Raw genomic sequence first — 19784 nt, forward strand, 5'->3', positions numbered from 1 at the left:
TAATGAGTGTCATCGCAGCAATGGTTCAAGCAAGTTGGCATTCAGTGGTTGAGGCTGTGCCATGAAGCACATCATTTAATGTCTGAAAGAGAAAATTTACATTGGCATTTTTTTTACTAGAGTCCCTTGTGAAGTGTTCACCTGCCTCTTAGAGTTATACAGCACAGAAACAGGCCCTTCGTCCCATCGTGTCTGTGCCAGCCATCAAGCACCTATCTATTCTAATCCCATTTTCCAGCACTTGGCCCGTAGCCTTGTATGCTTTTGCATTTCAAGTGCTCATCTAAATACTTCTTAAATGTTGTGAGGGTTCCTGCCTCTACCACCTCTTCAGGCAGTGTGTTCGAGATTCCATCCACCCTCTGGGTGAAATTTTTTTCCTCAAATCCCCTCTAAACCTCCTGCACCTTACCTTAAATCTATGCCCCCTGATTATTGACCCCTCAGCTAATGGAAAAAGTTTCTTCCTATCTACCCTATCTATGCCCCTCATAATTTTGTATACCTCAATCAGGTCCCCCCTCAGCCTTCTCTGCTCCAGGGAAACAACCCTCGCATTTTCAGTCTCTCTTCATAGCTGAAATGCTCCAGCCCAGGCAACATCCTGGTGAATCTCCTCTGCACCCTCTCCAGTGCAATCACATCCTTCCTATAGTGTGGTGCCCAGAACTGTACACAGTACACCAGCTGTGGCCTCACTAGCATTTTATACAGCTCCATCATAACCTCCCTGCTCTTATATTCGATGCCTCAGCTAATAAAGGCAAGTATCCCAAATACCTTCCTAACCACCTTATCTACCTGTGCTACTGCCTTCAGTGATCTATGGACAAGTAAACCAAGGTCCCTCTGACCTTCTGTACTTCCTAGGGTCCTACCATCCATTGTATATTCCCTTGCCTTGTTAGTCCTCCCAAAATGCATCACCTCACACTTCTCAGGATTAAATTCCATTTGCCACAGCTCCGCCCATCTTACTAGCCCATCTATATCTTCCTGTAATCTAAGGCTTTCCTCCTCACTATTTATGACACCACCAATTTTCGTGTCATCTGCGAACTTACTGATCATACCTCCTATATTCGCGTCTAAATCATTAATGTACACTACAAACAGCAAGGGTCCCAGCACCGATCCCTGTGGTATACCACTGGTCACAGGCTTCCAATTGCAAAAACAACCCTCGACCATCACCCTCTGCCTCCTGCCACGAAGCCAATTTTGGATGCAATTTACCAACTTGCCCTGGATCCCATGGGCTCTTACCTTCTTAACCAATCTCCCATGTGGGACCTTATCAAAAGCCTTACTGAAATCCATGTAGACTACATCAACTGCTTTACCTTCATCTGCACATTTCGTCACTGCCTCGAAAAATTCAATCAAGTTAGTCAGCCACCATCTCCCCCTGACAAAGCCATGCTGACTATCCCTGATTAATCCCTGCCTCTCCAAATGGAGATTAATCCTGTCCCTCAGAATTTTTTCCAATACTTTCCCAACCACTGATGTTGGACTCACTGGCCTGTAATTACCTGGTTTATCCCTGATACCCTTCTTGAATAATGGTACCACATTCGCTGTCCTCCAGTCCTCTGGTCCCTCTCCTGTGGGCAGAGAGCATTTGAAAATTTGTGTCAGAGCGCCTGCAATCTCCACCTTTGCCTCACATAACAGCCTGGGATACATTTCATCTGGGCCTGGGGATTTATCCACTTTTAAGCCTGCTAAAGCAGCTAATACTTCCTCCCTTTCAATGCTAATATGTTCAAGTATATCACAATTCCCCTCCCTGATCTCTACATCTACATCGTCCTTCTCCATAGTGAACACAGATGAAAAGTAATCATTTAAAACCTCACCTATATCCTCTGGCTCCACACACAGATTGTCACTTTGGTCCCTAATGGGCCCTACTCTTTCCCAGGTTATCCTCTTGCCCTTAATATAGTTATAAAATGCCTTAGGACTTTCCTTTATCTTGCCCACCAGTGTTTTTTCATGTCCCCTCTTTGCTCTCCTAATTACTTTTTTAAGTACCCCCCTACACTTTCTATACTCCTCTAATGCCTCCACTGTTTTCAGTGCTCCGAATCTGCTATAAACCTTTTTTTTTACTGATTCAATCCTCTATAATCCCTTGTCATCCAGGGTTCCCTGGACTTGTTAGTCCTACCCTTCACCTTAACGGGTCCATGTTGGCTCTAAACTCTCACTATTTATTCTTTGAATGACTCCCACTGGTCTGATGTCGACTTTCCTACAAGTAGCTGCTCCCAATCCACTTTGGCCAGATCCTGTTTTATCATCTTAAAATCGGCCTTCCCCCAATTCAGTACCTTTATTTCCGGTCCCTCTTTGTCCTTTTCCATAACTACTTTAAATCTTAGAGTTATGGTCACTATCCCCGAAATGTTCCCCCACTGACACTTCTACCACTTGTCCAGCTTCATTCCCTAGGATTAGGTCCAGTACTGCCCCTTCACTTGTAGGACTTTCTACGTACTGGCTCAAAAAGCTCTCCTGTATGCATTTTAAGAATTTCGCCCCCCTTTAAGCCTTTTGCACTAAGACTATCCCAGTTAATATTGGGAAAGTTGAAATCCCCTATTATTACCCTATTATTTTTACACCTCTCTGAGATTTGCCTACATATCTGCTCCTCTATTTCTCCCTGACTGTTTGGAGGCCTGTAGTACACTCCCAGCCAAGTGATTGCTCCCTTTTTATTTTTAAGTTCTACCCATATGGCCTCATTTGAGGAACCTTCTAAGATATCATCCCTCCTTACTGCAGTAATTGACTCCTTGATCAACAGTGCAATCCTCTATTACCCCCTCCCCTGTCATGCGTGAAGATTATATACCCTGGAATATTGAGCTGCCAGTTCTGCCCCTCCCTCAACCATGTCTCTGTGATAGCAATAATATCATAATACCATGTGCTAATCAATGCCCTCAATTCATCTGCCTTTCTAGTAAGACTCCTTGCATTAAAATAGATACAATCCAGCCTTGCATTTTTCACTTGTGCCTTAACAGGTCTATATTTGCTCTGCCTTCCAGACTGACTCAGTTTCTCTTCTATATTTGACTGTGCATCACCCCCTACTGTACCTCCACTCTGTATCCCATCCCCCTGCCAAATTTGTTTAAGCCCCCCTCCCCCCCCCCCCCCCCGGAGCTGTCTTACATGCTGTGTACTTACAATATTTTATCTGATTTTGATCATCCAATTCTTTTTGTTTTTAATCTCAAATCTGTTCTAGATTTACTAACTCTTTATAGTTGATGGATGATTGATGATCTGTCTGTGACTTGGAGACTGTCCTCTTTGTTCTGTTTTGAGATGGAGTATCAAAGCTGGATTCGTGCCGCGTTTTCCAGTCTCCTTTCGGATATGGCTTGTGACAAACGTTGATGCCTTGACTGGCCAAGGCCACCAACTGTTTAAGGAAAAGAATGTTCCATTCCTTAGCATTAGCAGGACTTGCTCAACCTTTATTAGCATGAGATAAATGAAGGATAAATCGATAACCTGGAATTCTTAACCATTTAGCCGACGTTTGAGTTTCCTGCACGTTCTCTAGCATACAACTCCTGTCTGTCGCTCGTGAGCCTAAACTCCGCACGCCAAATGCTCTTTGCATTAGCTTAACCAATGTAGAATACTCAGATAATTGGAATGGTAGTTGAAATGGTGCCACTGGCAAAGTGGGGATTTGTTTGGTCTGAAAAGCTTGTGATGGACCTTCTTGAATAACTCTAGTTTTTACAATAATTTGGCAGCTTCATGGTTGGTTTTGCTGAAAGCAGCTTTTTATTTTCATGTCTGAAATCAAATTCTCAAACTTCCATGGTAGGATTTGAACGCACATTCTCCGGATTAGTCCAGGACTCTGATTTACTAAATCCTGTAACATAAACACTACACTATCACACCCCCAGTGCTGAAAAACTGTGAGTCATCATTTTGCTTTCAGCCACAAATTCAAATAAACAGATGTGGTTTTTTTCTCTCTAGTTCTTTTCATGCAGTCTCAGCTCTCTGTCTCTCTTCCTCCTGCAGTCCAGCATCCCAGCCTGCCCCTTCTGCCTAAATTGTGCATTCCTATGGCCCCCTGCCACCACTTACCTGGTTTCACAGCCTTCACCCAGCTCACTCCCACCTTCAGGTCTTGGTAAAGAAAGAGGAAGGAGTGCAAGTATCAAACTGTTTGACTCTGGCTTTCCCTTTCAGGATTGGTTTATTCGAAACCCAACATCTTCAAATCAAATCTTCAATATCTTCCCTTTCTTTCTAACCCCAATAACTAAATTGTTTAGAATCATAGAACAATACAGCAAGGAAAGGAGGCCATTCAGCCTATTGAGTCTGTGTTAGCTGTTTCAAAGAGCAATCCAGTTGGTCCCACTTGCCTGCTCTTTCTCTACACCTTGTAATTACTTCTCATTCAAGTGTTTATGCAATTCCCTTTTGAAAACTACAATTGAATCTGTCTCCACTACCCCATCTGGCAGTGCATTCCAGCTCCTCACCATTCAGTGCATTTAAAAGAGGAATTCCTCAAGTTACCTCTGGTTCTTCTGCTAATCACCTTAAATCTGTGCCCTTTGGTTATTGACCCTTCGGCAATTGGAAACAGTTTCTCTTTATTTATTCTTATCAAGGCCCTTCATGATTTTAAACACCTCAATCAAATGTCATCTTAGCCTTCTGTGCTGTAAGGAAAACAACCCCCATTTCTCCAGTTTATCCACTTAACTGTAATTCCTCATCCCTGGAACCATTCTCCTCTGTACCCACTGCAAAGCCTTCACATCCTTCCTAGAGTGGTGCCCAGAATACTCTAGCTGGGGCCAAACCAGTGTTTTATAAATGTTTAGCATAATTTCCTGACTTTTGTACTCTATGTCTCTAATTATAAAACCCAGGAGCCCATATGCTTTATTAATTGCTTTGTTAAATTGTCCTCCTACCTCCAAAGAGTTGTGCACAAACACCCCAAGGTCTCTCTCTTCTTGCAGCCCCTTTAAAATTGTACCATTTAACATGCATTGTCTCTCCTCATTCTTCCAGAAAAATGTGTCACCTCACACTTTTCTGCATTGAATCTCATTTGCCATTTGCCATGTGCCCACCCATTCCACCAGCCTGTCTATGTTCTCTTGAAGTCTATCACTATCTTCCTCACTGTTGGCTATACTTCCAAGTTTCATGTCATCTGCAAGTTATGAAATTATGTCCTGTATCGCCAAGTCCAAGTCATTAATATATGTCCAAAAAAGGAGTGATCCGACTACTGATCCTTGGGGAACCCCACTGTACATCTCCCTCCAATCCAAAGTACAGCCATTCACCACAACTTTATGTTCTATCTCTTTGCTGATTTCGTATCCTTATTGCCACTGTCCTTTTTTTTTTATCCCATTGGCTTCAATTTTGCTAACAAGCTGAATATATGGTACATTATCAAACACCTTTTGAAAGTCCATATACACAACACCAACTTCACTAACCTCATCTGCCCCATCTGTTACCTCATAAAAAATCTCAGTCAAATTACTGATGAAAAAAATTACTCAGTCTGGAGGCAGCAAGAAATTTATAAACTTGATGGGAAGCAGTGATGGGATTTGACTGGTCAAATGGGGTGGTTGTAAGGTTGGCTATTGCACCTGAAGTAATTTTAAATCACTCCTGCCATTCAAATGCAGCGAAATGGAATATTCTAGATTTCTCTGTGGTATGGGGAAGAGAATTTTGGAGAAAGATCAGCTTTATGAAAATGTTAGCAATCCCTGAAGAAATGAGTGACTGGCTGTGAAGGTGTGGTCAGCATTGAACATTCTAAGTAGTTTAGGACAGTTGAAATTAGGAACTGCAGTAAATGACGGAACCAATATCAGTGTTCCTGCAAACGATTTGTAACCATTTATGAGTGTTCATTACCTTGTGTTTGTCTCCTGCAGGTACGCTTCAAGCTACTCGTGCGCTAATGGTCATCGGCATCCTGCTGGGAAGCTTAGCGATCCTGATTGCTTCTGCGGGAATGAAGTGCACAACATGTTTTGGGGAGGATAAAGCAATGAAGGGCAAAGTTGCCACCATTGGGGGAGTGATGTTCCTTATCTCAGGTACAAATCAGGAGGGAGAAGGATTTGGTTCTGGTGGAAGAATATCCCAAAGGCACAAAAATATAATTGTTGATATTTGGGGGGGGAAAGCATGGAGGAAATGGACACATTGTGTCCATCATTTTGTTTAAAGCAAAATATTTGGGTATTTCAGATTGCAATACTGCAGGAACTAGCCAGCTCCATAAACAATGCAAATATCTCATTTAATGCACAGTTTGAGAGACGTGGGCAAGGGCTGCCTGCACACAGAGGGTTGAGTGCTTTAAGTCGTAGCCAAAGAGCCAAATGATCTAAACGTAAGTGAGTTGAACCACAGCAGATGAAGGTGAACAGCTCAGTGCAAGTCATTACAAACTGGAAGAAAGAAAATGGGGCGCACTTAGTAACTGGTACTTAGCTGGTAGGGAAAGTACATGAGGATATCTGGGAGTGATTGTAGACTCCACATCGACTGAATGCTCAGATATGCTGAGAGATAAACCTGAATCAGAGTTTAAGTCTGAGGGGTTGGTTTGTATCTTTACAGTGTTCTGGTCAGGACTCAGCCTGAATTCTGGTCAGTGACACACAAGAGAAACATCAAGTCCTGGGAGCAGTGCAAACTAGAACCACAAGACTGATGCCAAGTGCCAGAGGGACTAAATGATGAGGAAAGGTCTGAATGGACCATTTCTAGAGGTGTATAAGGTATTAATTGGATAAAGAACAGGTGAGATTGAATGATATTTGAAATTATATGTAAGAAACTAGTGAAAGTTCTGAACTATTATCTTGAATGATCTTTTGGAAAGCAGGTGGGGGACGGCAGTGTGAAGGTAAAGACAACTCCAGTAATCCAAAATGCAGTTAACTGCCACGATGAGGGGCCACATGCTTGTATAGCAGAATGAACTAAATGGGCCAAATGGCCACCCTCATCTGTAACGTTGTGGTTCTTACCACCTAATTGGCTCATTCACTGTGGTTCGTTGCAACCAACAACTCTCCGAACTGGTAATATTGGGTTGTTAAATAGTGAGGTATAGTGAGAGAGGAAGTATTAGAGGGTCTGACATCCTTGAAAGTGGATAATTCACCAGGGCTGGATGGATTGTATCCCTGACTATTAAAGGAAGCTCTGAGGATCATCATCAAATCCTCACTAGATACAGGAGAGGTACCAGAGGATTGGAGATCTACAGAGGAGATTTACAAGAATGTTGCCAGGGCTTGAAAATTGCAGCTAAGAGGGGAGATTGGATCGGCTGGGGTTGTTTTCCTCAGAACAGAGGAGACTGAAGGGTGACTTAATTGACGTGTTCAAAATTTAAGGGACCTAGATAGAGTAGACAGGAAGGAGCTGTTTCCCCTGCGGAGAGGTCAGTTACCAGGGGGCACAGATTTAAGGTGATTGGTAGAAGGATTAGAGGGGACATGAGGAAAGATTTTTTCATCCAGAGGGTGGTGGGTGTCTGGAATTCACTGCCCGGATCGGTGGTGGAGGCAGAAACCCTTAATTCATTTAAAAGGTACCTGGACCTGTATCTGAAGTAATGTAACCTGCAAGGCTACGGACCAGGTGTTGGAAGGTGGGGTTAGATTGGGCAGCTAGTTTTTTCAGCTGGTGCAGACACGATGGGCTGAATGGCCTCTTTCTGTGTTGTAACTTTTTTATGGTTCTAGAGATGTGTGTGTGTGTATATATATATTTATATCAATAAAATCGTGTGACACCTTCAATAGAGGTGAAAATGGATTGCATTTAAAAGCTTTGTATGCAATATTGTGAATGACTATCGCCTTCTAATTTGCCTATTTTTCTACACAACTATCATCCAAGATTCTTTATGGTTTGTACTTGTGACTCTTTCTCCTCAAGCACTTTTGTAGCTCACGTTTGCAGACGTTCCCCTTTTTTAAGTTCCCAGTTTATTGGCCAGGTTTTAGCTATCAGATACCTTTTTCATCAGATTCCATGTGTTCCAGCACTAGCCTACCATTGAACACATCTCCTTGATACCTAGTTTAATATTGGTCCTTTGAACATCCTGGACATTTTTTGAGCCACCACTTGGGTGAAAGGTTATACAGAGGCCAGAGACACTGGGAGTAAGGAAGCAGGGGGAGCTATTCACCCAAGTGGTGATGGAGTCACATGGAGGATGGTGAAGCATCCAGTGCAAATGGGTTTAAGAGGCAAGAGAATAGTTTCCAGAGGAGAGGGAAGGAAGAGAAGAAATTGAGGGATAGGATGAGAAGTGGAAAAAGAATCAAACTTGTTTGGACCATGTGGCCTGAACAAAATTCTGACATTTTTATTGTACAGTAAATAAGTCAAATCCTGTCCAGGGAGCCCGTTCCAATATTCTTCTAAACATTTCAAAAATATACTTGCAATTGATTGAGGAAGGTCTCTCTGTATAATATCTAAAGGTCCCCCTGTCCTTTTGTTGCTTCAGCTTTATCTCAATTAGTGTTGGGAGTTCATTGTTTCAGGTTCTTCCCTCAAGTTCTCCCTGATAATCTTCTTTGGCACCAGTGGATTCACCTGGTCCTCCTCCTGCACCGAATTAATGACCGTCTTCATTAAACTGAAGTCATTAGGACACACTCGACTGATGAGATGGGGACAGTGTTACGGTCAAGTCAGGAGGGGTCAAAGGGCTTCTCTCTTTTCCCTCCTCATATACATGGACTTCAGTAAGGCGTTTGATAAGGTTCCCCATGGCAGGCTTATGGAGAAAGTGAAGTCGCATGGGGTCCAGGGTGTACTAGCTAGATGGATAAAGAACTGGCTGGGCAACAGGAGACAGAGAGTAGCAGTAGAAGGGAGTTTCTCAAAATGGAGACGTGTGACCAGTGGTGTTCCACAGGGATCCGTGCTGGGACCACTGTTGTTTGTGATATACATTAATGATTTGGAGGAAAGTATAGGTGGACTGATTAGCAAGTTTGCAGACGACACTAAGATTGGTGGAGTAGCAGATAGTGAAGGGGACTGTCAGAGAATACAGCAGAATATAGATAGATTGGAGAGTTGGGCAGAGAAATGGCAGATGGAGTTCAATCAGGGCAAATGTGAGGTGATGCATTTTGGAAGATCCAATTCAAGAGTGAACTATACAGTAAATGGAAAAGTCCTGGGGAAAATTGATGTGCAGAGAGATTTGGGTGTTCAGGTCCACTGTTCCCTGAAGGTGGCAGCGCAGGTAAATAGAGTGGTCAAGAAGGCATACGGCATGCTTTCCTTCATCGGACGGGGTATTGAGTACAAGAGTTGGCAGGTCATGTTACAGTTGTATAGGTCTTTGGTTCGGCCACATTTGGAATACTGCGTGCAGTTCTGGTCGCCACATTACCAAAAGGATGTGGATGCTTTGGAGAGGGTGCAGAGGAGGTTCACCAGGATGTTGCCTGGTATGGAGGGCGCTAGCTATGAAGAGAGGTTGAGTAGATTAGGATTATTTTCATTAGAAAGACGGAGGTTGAGGGGGGACCTGATTGAGGTGTACAAAATCATGAGAGGTATAGACAGGGTGGATAGCAAGAGGCTTTTTCCCAGAGTGGGGGATTCAATTACTAGAGGACACGAGTTCAAAGTGAAAGGGGAAAAGTTTAGGGGGGATATGCGTGGAATGTTCTTTACGCAGAGGGTGGTGGGTGCCTGGAACGCGTTGCCAGCGGAGGTGGTAGATGCGGGCACGATGGCGTCTTTTAAGATGTATCTAGACAGATACATGAATGGGCAGGAAGAAAAGAGATACAGACCCTTAGAAAATAGGCGACATGTTTAGAGAGAGGATCTGGATCGGCGCAGGCTTGGAGGGCCGAAGGGCCTGTTCCTGTGCTGTAATTTTCTTTGTTCTTTGTTCTTTGTTCTTGTTTGACCACAACAGGTTACGTTCTTTTTCAAAGTGGATGTACTGGCCAATTCAGTAGGTTTTTGATTACTTACTTCCTATGCTCATAACAAGAACCAAATGGACAGGTTTTCTTGAGTTAACAAAGAAAGAGGTTAACTTTATTGTACCTAAACAGAACCAATAAAATAATAAACAAAACACCACACACACACACACACACACACACACACACACACACACACACACACAAATAAGTTGAAAAGTGGGGTAATGTAGATTGGTTGAGTTAGAGTCCATAAAAAAAGGTATACAGTCTGTGAAGTTTGGTGATTTGATGGTCCTGAGGATTTTAGCTTGAAGAGGTAGATGTCTGATTCAGTGAGTCTCTTGGAGGCAGTGATGTGGATGATTTCCTCCAACCGGGTATCTGATTGTAGTCGGAGTTTGCAAAGGTGGTCAGTCAATAAGCAGGATTTGAAGTTTTCAAACTGGAATGTAGAGTGTGGGGGGGTGGGGGGGTGGGGGGGGGGTTTCCCCCACTTAGGATCTGCATATGTCAGAGCCCAGTTGCCTCCTTTGTTGCAGAAAAAGCACCAGCCCAAAAGCACAGATGGGGAGGGGCTTGTCACATGACACTCTGATTCAAACATAGCAATATTTCTCTGCTTGCTGAAAAGAACAGATAGTTCCTTTAAACTTCCTGGGTCATGGTTCTTGCAGGGACATTTTGTCTCCCTCTGCAATCCTTTGCCATATCGGATACAGTGTAAACCTTAAGCTCATGTGTCATAGCTATAGCATGTGGGAGCTCCTGGTTCTAGTGTGATCCGGGGCAAACAGTAAGTGTTTGCGGCTCAAAGAGCTTCGGCTCAGAGTCATTGAACTGGAGTCCGAGCTGCAGACACTGTGATACATCAGGGAGGAGGAAAGTTACCGGGACATTTTGTACCAGGAGGCGGTCACACCCCTTAGGATAGGGTCTTCTGATTTGGTCAGTGGTCAAGAACAGGAGAGTGTGGCTGCAGCTGAGATAGGTAAGGGGACCAGGAGTGCAGGAGCCTCAACCTTTGCGATTGTCCAACAAGTTTGAGGTTCTTTCAGCTTGTTTGGATGAGAGTGAGGGCTGCAGGGTGGATGAGCAACCTGACCATGGCACCATGGTGCAGGAAGCCATTCAAGTAGAGGGAGAAAAAAGGAATGCAGTGGTAGTAGGGGACAGTATAGTTAAGGGGATTGAAAATGTTCTCTGCAGCAAAGAGGGAGAGTCCAGACAGCTGTGTTGCCAGGGTTCAGGACATCTGCTCAGGGCTGGAGAGGGGGAAGATCCAGTCGCTGTGGTCCATCTAGGTACCAACGACATAGCCAGAACAAGGAAAGAGGATCTGCATAGTCAGCATGAGGAACTAGGCGCCAAATTAAGAAGCAGAACCTCAACGGAGCCACGTGCAAATTGGCATAGGGCAAATAAAATTGGAGAAACGAATGCGTGGCTCAAAGACTGGTGTGGTAGAAGTGGGTTCCGGTTTGTGGGGCACTGACACCAGTACTAGGGAAAGTGATGGCTATACTGTTGGGACAGTCTACACCTGAACCATGCTGCAGCCGGTGTTCTAACGAGCCACATAACGAGGAAAGTAGAGAGGACTTTAAACTAAATAGTGGGGGCAAGGGTTCAAATTTAGGAAGATATGGTAAATCAAGGGGCAGAGACAAGGCAAGAGAGAAAGGTATTAATATGGGAAAAGATAAACAGACTGTGACAGGAAGGGACAAAGTGTACAAATCTAAGAGTAAATCAGCAGACAAGGCTAGAGATTACAAAAATAATAGAAGGACAAAACTAAAGGCTCTGTATCTGAATGCATGCAGCCTTCAAAACAAAAAAGATGAAATGATAGCGCAAATAGAAATAAATAAGTACGATCTGATAGTCATTACAGAGACATGGTTGCAGGATGACATAGATTGGGACCTGAATATTGAAGGGTACATGACATTTAGGAAAGACAGGAAGCTAGGAAAAGGTGGAGGGGTGGCTCTGTTAATTAATAATGGTATTCGTGCCATAGAGAGGGATGACCTAAGTTCAGGAGACCAGGATGTAGAAGCAGTTTTGGTAAAGATGAGAAATCATAAAGGCAAGAAGTCACTTGTGGGAGTGGTGTACAGGCCACCTAACAATAACCACACTGTAGGACGGGGTATAAAGGAAGAAATAATGGCAGCTTGTCAGAAAGGTACAGTGATAATTATCGGGGATTTTAACCTACATATAGACTGGAAAAATCAGAGGGGCAGAGGTAGCCTAAATGAGGAGTACATAGAATGTTTTCGGGATAATTTCTTGGAACAATACATTCTGGAGCCAATCAGAGAGCAGGCTATACTAGACCTGGTATTATGCAACGAGATAGGATTAATTAATGACCTCATAGTTAAGGCACCCCTAGGTAACAACGATCATAATATGATTGAATTTTACATTCAGTTTGAGGGAGAGAAGAGTGGGTCCAAGACTAGTATTTTAAACTTAAAAAAGGGCAATTTTGAGGGCTTGAAAGCAGAGCTAGTTAAAGTGAACTGACAAATCAGGTTAAGGAATAGGTCAATGGAGATGCAATGGCAGACATTTAAGGGGATATTTCAGAATACACAAAATAGATACATGTCAATGAGAAAGAAAAATTCCAAGGGTGGGACCTGCCCTCCATGGTTAACTAAAACAGTTAAAGATAGTAACAAACTGAAAGGAAAAGCATATAATTGCGCAAAGATGGAAGGCAGGTCAGAAGATTAGACAGAATATAAAAACAGCAAAGAATGACAAAAAGATTGATGAGGAAGGTAAAATTAGAGTACAAGAGAAAGCTAGCTAGAAATATAAAGATAGATAGTAAGAGTTTCTATAGATATTTAAAAAAGAAAAATTAACAAAGTGAGTGTTGGTCCGATAGAAAGTGAGTCTGGGGAATTAATAATGGATAATAAGGAGATGACAGATGAATTGAACAGATATTTTGCATCGGTCTTCACTATTGAGGATACAAGTAACATCCCAGTATTAGCTGTAAGTCAGGAAATGGAAGGGAGGGAGGAACTCAAGAAAGTTACAATCACCAGGGAAGAGGTACTGAACAAATTGTTGGAGCTGCGGGCTGACAAGTCCCTGGGTCCTGATGGACTTCATCCTTGGGTGTTAAAAGAAGTGGCTAGAGAGATGGTTGATGCGTTAGTTTTAATTTTCCAAAATTCCCGAGTTTCGGTGAAGGGTTCCGTTAGATTGGAAAATAGAGAATGTAACTCCTTTATTCAAAAAGGGAGGGAGACAGAAAGCAGGAAACTACAGGCCAGTTAGCTTAACATCTGTCTTAGGGAAAATGTTAGAAGCTATTATTAAAGACGTTCTAGAAGGGCATTTAGAAAAATTCAAGGTAATCAGGCAGAGTCAACATGGTTTTGTGAAAGGGAAATCATGTTTAACCAATTTATTGGAGTTCTTTGAGGGAGCTACATGTGCTGTGGATAAAGGAAAACCGATGGATGTACTGTATTTAGATTTCCAGAAAGCATTTGGTAAGGTGCCACATCAAAGGTTATTGCAGAAAATAAAAGCTCATGGTGTAGGAGGTAACATATTGACATGGATAGAAGATCCATGGAAACAGACAGTAGGCATAAATGGGTCATTTTCTAGTTGGCAAGATGTAACGAGTGGTGAGCCACAGGGATCAGTGCTGGGGCCTCAACTTTTTACAATTTATATAAATAACTTAGGTGAAAGGACTGAAGGTATGGTTGCTAAATTTGCTGATGACACAAAGATAGGTCGGAAAATAACTTGTAAAGAGGACATAATGAGGTTACAAAGGGATATAGATAGGTTAAATGTGTGGGCAAAGACCTGGCAAATGGAGTATAATGTGGGAAAGTGTGAAACTGTCCACTTTGGCAGGAAGAATAAATAAGAAGCATATTATCTAAATGGTGAGAGATTGCAGAGCTCTGAGATGCAGAGGGATCTGGGTGTCCTAGTGCATGAATGGCAAAAGGTTAGTATGCAGGTTCAGCAAGTAATCAGGAAAGCTAATAGAATGATATAGTTTATCGCGAGGGGAATTGAGTACAAAAGTAGGGTGGTTATGCTTCAGCTATACAGGGCATTGGTGAGACCACATCTGGAGTACTGTGCACAGAACTGGCCTCCTTATTTAAGGAAGGATGTAAATGCATTGGAGGCAGTACAGAGACGGTTTACTAGACTAATACCTGGAATGGGCAGGCTGTCTTATGAGGAAAGATTGGACAGGCTAGGCTTGTATCCGCTGGAGTTTCGAAGAGTAAGAGGCGACTTGATTGAAACATATAAGATTCTGAGGGGTCTTGACAGGGTGGATGTGGAAAGGTTATTTCCCCTTTTGGGGGAATCTAAAACTAGGGGTCACTGTTTAAAAATAAGGGGTCGCCCATTTAAGACCGAGATGAGGAGAAATGTTTTCTCTCAGAGTTGTGAGTCTTTGGAATTCTCTTCCTCAAAAGGCAGTGGAAGCAGAGTCTTTGAATATTTTTCAGGCAGAGGTAGATAGATTCTTGATAAGCAAGGGGGTGAAAGGTTATCAGAGGGAGTTGGAAATGTGGAGTAATCAGTTCAACCATAAACATATTGAATGGCGGAGCAGGATCGAAGGGCCAAGTGGCCTACTCCTGCTCCTCATTTGTATGTTCATATGTTTGTAAAGGCATCGTTTTAGCTTGTCCTTTTAAATAAAAATATAAATTCAGATCTCCAGTCAGTGCACCAAAAAAAATTATCATTCAACAAAACACATTGGTACAACAACAGGATGATGATGGGGGAGGGGTAATATTGTCTCGCAAGAACATTCTTCATCAAGGAGAGACTTGTATTCAGAGATTTCAGCAAAATATCCTTAACTGAAATTCCGAGATCCCCTCAAACTTTCGGCTTTATGTTTGGAGAGATCTGAAATTGAAGAGTTTCCATTATGGAACCCATGAATTTATCCAGGTTGCATTCCAGATTTTTTACCTCTTTTCTCCTGAAGTCATATTGGCTTCCAAAAGGACAGTAGACGAAAGCTGAGGAGAAATGGCATAGATTATGCAGAATTTCCATGAGTCCCAGTGATGTCCTGTTGCTCATTCTCTTGCGACCCTTTGCCTGCAAAAAGCCAAAATTCAACAGGAAATTTGAATTTAGTGGACAGGTGATGCAATAATGACCAAACCTTTCCTCCTGGCAAGTTTGTAACTGCTGACCACACAACTTCCCTTCCTGCCCCCATGCTAGCTGATATTGTTAATAGCCCCTTTTCTGAGGTACAATCCCCCTCCCCTTCAGATCTGCCATCATCACACCTCTCCAAGAAATCCACCCTTGGCCCTCTGTCTTTGCAAACTACCGCCCCATCGCCAACCTTCGTTTCCCTTTTGAAGTCCTTGAACGTGTTGTCGTCTCCCAAATCCATGCTTCACTTTCCCAAAATTCCATGCTTGATTTGCTCCAATCAAGTTTCCACTCTGGTCACAGTACTGAAACAGCTCTTAACAAAGTCACAAATGACATAATATGTGACAGTGACTGTGGTAAGCTCCCCTGCCTGTCTGCAGCCTTTGACACGGTTGACCACACGATCTTCTCCAATGCCTCTCCCTCATTGTCCAACGAGGTGGGTGTGTCCTCACCATTCTTATCTATCCAATCATGGCGAGAGAATCACTGGAAGTGGCATCTTCTGCTCCGACTGCATTAACTCTGGAGGCCCTGAAGAATCTACCCTGGCTCCCTCCTGTTTCTCATCTGCATGCTGTCACTTGGCAACATCATCCAAAAACACTCCACATGTATGCTATTGACACCCAACTCACCTCTGCCTCTCTAATCTGCTCCACTATATCTAAATTGTCACACTGCTTGTCCGACATCCAGTATTGGATTAGCAGGAATTTCCTCCAAGTAAATATTGGGAAGACCAAAGCCATTGTCTTTGCTCTGTGCCACAAACTCCATCCCTTAGCCACGAATCCGTCCCTCTCCATCGTAACTGTCTGAAGTTGAACCAGACCATGCACAACCTTGTCGCATTAGACCTCAATGAGCTTCCAAAAACACATCCATTCCATCATCAGGATGGCCTAGGTCCAGCTCCATAACATCACCCATCTCCACCCCTGCTTCAGCTCATCAGCTCCTGGCCTCTTTCTGTGCCTTAAACTTTCTATGATTCTAACCCTCATCCATGTTTTTGTTACCTCTGGACCTATTCCAGTGCTCTCCCAGCTGACCTCCCAGCTTCCATTCATGAGCTCATCCTAAACTCTGCTGCCCATAGCTTAACTCGTAGCAAGGGCCAGATTTTCAAATGCCGCCGGGATTGGGTGCGGACACAGTTTAAAAATCACGGTCCTGGAGGACATCTCTGGATCCCGACACCTCCAAGACAGATTACAATTTTTAAACTGAGGGTGGGAGGAGGGATGTTTTGCTATGTTAAAGTTGTTATATAAATGCAATTTTTTGTTGTAATTGGGATATTCTTTGTGGTATTTCCTGAAGATGATGTGGAGGTCAGTGATCAGTTTTATGGAATGAACACGGGTACTATTTGTTGGCCACAGTTAACACTGTGGTGAAATAGGTCTACTCAGACAGAAGATAATTGAGTACTAACATTCCTTCCTGATCTCTCGCAGGTCTCACTACGTTGATTGCCACAGCCTGGTATGGAAACCGGATTGTCCAGGAATTCTATGACCCTTTCACCCCAGTCAACTCTCGGTAGGTTGTGCTTAAATGAAACAAGGATGAACTCCCAATTGTATAGTGTCCTTCACAACTTTAAGATGTCCCAAATCGCTTTGCAACCAATTAAAGTCTTTTGACGTGCAGTGTGACAACTTCAGTTACAGTTCATTTACATTCAATTACAAGTTATATGAACTCCCCAAACCAATTTTAAGAATTACACAACAAGATTTCACATTTTAAGACTTATTATAACAACTAAACTGAAAGAAATCCCCATTAACCAAATAGTACTTTATAAGAGGCTGATACAAAGAAAGGTATTTTCTTTAGTATTGCTGAAAACAGACATTTTGTCAAAGATTTTCGTCTTGCACTCATCAGGACAATTCGTAAGAATACCAATGTAAGGGAAAGCAATAAATTTATACTGTATGAGAAGAGAGTGCTGATTGGTTGGCAAGTGGACTCTGGTAGCGGCTTTGCCATGGAGAATGCACCAGTCAGAGTCCACTTGCCTACCGATGAGCACTCTCTTATACAGTATAAATTTATTGCTTTCCCTTACGTTGGTATTCTTACGAATTGTCCTGATGAGTGTAAGATGAAAATTTTTGACAAAGTGTTTCAACAATACGCAAGTTCTGTACTACCAAATGACTATCTGTATTTTCTATACTTATTAAAATACTTGAAAAGCTCACACCACACAGATACGCTACACAGTCCTTATTGATGGTGAAATTCTTTGCGGTTAAAAGTCCCAAATTCCTCCCAGTTGCAATGGGTTGGATCTCCCAGACCTTTTCAAAAACAATGTCCTCTTTGCTCACTTCACTGATCACTGTCAACCTGGACGTCTGTGAGTAAGGCAATTCCTGGGGTTCCTACTGGGCTTCCACCATTCCCAAGCTTCAACTCTCTCAAAACAGGTTCAAGACGTTGCAGCCTTTTGCAGTATCAGGTTTCCTGGAGCAGGTGTCTCCTCTCGCTCTCTCTCTCTCTTCTCTCTCACTCTCTCTCTCTCCCCTCTTCTCGCTCTCTCTCCCTCGCCCTCTCTCTCCCTCGCCCTCTCTCTCCCTCGCCCTCTCTCTCCCTCGCCCTCTCTCTCCCTCGCCCTCTCTCTCCCTCGCCCTCTCTCTCCCTCGCCCTCTCTCTCCCTCGCCCTCTCTCTCCCTCGCCCTCTCTCTCCCTCGCCCTCTCTCTCCCTCGCCCTCTCTCTCCTCGCCCTCTCTCTCCCTCGCCCTCTCTCTCCCTCGCCCTCTCTCTCCCTCGCCCTCTCTCTCCTCGCCTCTCTCTCCTCGCCCTCTCTCTCCTCGCCCTCTCTCTCCCTCGCCCTCTCTCTCCCTCCCCCTCTCTCTCCCTCCCCCTCTCTCTCCCTCCCCGTCTCTCTCCCTCCCCCTCTCTCTCCCTCCCCTCTCTCTCCTCCCCCTCTCTCTCCCTCCCCCTCTCTCTCCCTCCCCCTCTCTCTCCTCCCCCTCTCTCTCCTTCCCCCTCTCTCTCCTCCCTCTCTCCTCTCTCTCTCCCTCCCCCTCTCTCTCCCTCCCCTCTCTCTCCCTCCCCTCTCTCTCCCTCCCCCTCTCTCTCCCTCCCCCTCTCTCTCCCTCCCCCTCTCTCTCCCTCCCCTCTCTCTCCCTCCCCTCTCACTCCCTCCCCTCTCCTCCTCCCCTCTCACTCCCTCCCCCTCTCACTCCCTCCCCCTCTCACTCCCTCCCCCTCTCACTCCCTCCCCCTCTCACTCCCTCCCCCTCTCACTCCCTCCCCCTCTCTCTCCCTCCCCTCTCTCTCCCTCCCCCTCTCTCTCCCTCCCCCTCTCTCTCCCTCCCCCTCTCACTCCCTCCCCCTCTCACTCCCTCCCCCTCTCACTCCCTCCCCCTCTCACTCCCTCCCCCTCTCACTCCCTCCCCCTCTCACTCCTCCCCCTCTCCTCCCCCTCTCACTCACACTCCTCCCCTCTCACTCTCACTCTCTCCCCTCTCTCCCTCTCTCTCACACTCTCTCTCACTCTCCCTCTCTCTCTCTCTCCCCTTTCTCTCTCTCCCCTCTCTCTCTCTCTCCCCTCTCTCTCTCTCCCTCTCTCTCTCCCCTCTCTCTCTCTCTCTCCCCTCTCTCTCTCTCTCCCCTCTCTCTCTCTCCCCCCTCTCTCTCTCCCCTCTCTCTCTCCCCCCTCTCTCTCTCCCCCCTCTCTCTCTCCCCCCTCTCTCTCTCCCCCTCTCTCTCTCCCCCCTCTCTCTCTCCCCCCTCTCTCTCTCCCCCCTCTCTCTCTCCCCCTCTCTCTCTCCCCCCTCTCTCTCTCCCCCCTCTCTCTCTCCCCCCTCTCTCTCTCCCCCCTCTCTCTCTCCCCCCTCTCTCTCTCCCCCCTCTCTCTCTCCCCCTCTCTCTCTCCCCCCTCTCTCTCTCCCCCTCTCTCTCTCCCCCCTCTCTCTCTCCCCCTCTCTCTCTCCCCCCTCTCTCTCTCCCCCCTCTCTCTCTCTCCCCCCCCTCTCTCTCCCCCCCCTCTCTCTCTCCCCCCCCTCTCTCTCTCCCCCCCCTCTCTCTCTCCCCCCCTCTCTCTCTCCCCCCCCTCTCTCTCTCCCCCCCCTCTCTCTCCACCCCCCCCCTCTCTCTCCTCCCCCCCTCTCTCTCCTCCCCCCCTCTCTCTCCTCCCCCCTCTCTCTCCTCCCCCCTCTCTCTCCTCCCCCCCTCTCTCTCCTCCCCCCTCTCTCTCCTCCCCCCTCTCTCTCCTCCCCCCTCTCTCTCCTCCCCCCTCTCTCTCCTCCCCCCCTCTCTCTCCTCCCCCCCTCTCTCTCCTCCCCCCCTCTCTCTCCTCCCCCCCTCTCTCTCCTCCCCCCCTCTCTCTCCTCCCCCCCTCTCTCTCCTCCCCCCCTCTCTCTCCTCCCCCCCTCTCTCTCTCCCCCCTCTCTCTCTCTCTCTCTCCCCTTTCTCTCTCTCCCCCTTTCTCTTTCTCCCCCCCCCTCTCTCCCTCTCCCCCTTTCCTTCACCCTCTCTCTCCCTCTCACCCTTTCCTTCACCCTCTCTCTCCCTCTCCCCCTTTCCTTA

General features: G+C 45.3%; 1 protein-coding gene across 2 annotated transcripts in view; it reads left to right on the forward strand.

Annotated features, from left to right (window-relative positions):
• Nucleotides 1–19784, forward strand: part of LOC137375491 (claudin-1-like) — a 64852-nt gene that overhangs the window by 27413 nt on the left and 17655 nt on the right. For both annotated transcript variants that reach the window (XR_010976004.1, XM_068042830.1), the window contains exons 3-4: nucleotides 5973–6137; nucleotides 16694–16778. Coding sequence is in view for 1 of the 2 variants with exons in the window: in XM_068042830.1 (XP_067898931.1) it covers nucleotides 5973–6137; nucleotides 16694–16778 (250 nt within the window). In the remaining variant the exon portion in view is untranslated. The remainder of the gene's footprint in view (nucleotides 1–5972; nucleotides 6138–16693; nucleotides 16779–19784) is intronic.

The sequence above is a fragment of the Heterodontus francisci genome, chromosome 11, assembly GCF_036365525.1.
Source record: "Heterodontus francisci isolate sHetFra1 chromosome 11, sHetFra1.hap1, whole genome shotgun sequence".
Classification (NCBI taxonomy): Eukaryota; Metazoa; Chordata; class Chondrichthyes; order Heterodontiformes; family Heterodontidae; genus Heterodontus; species Heterodontus francisci.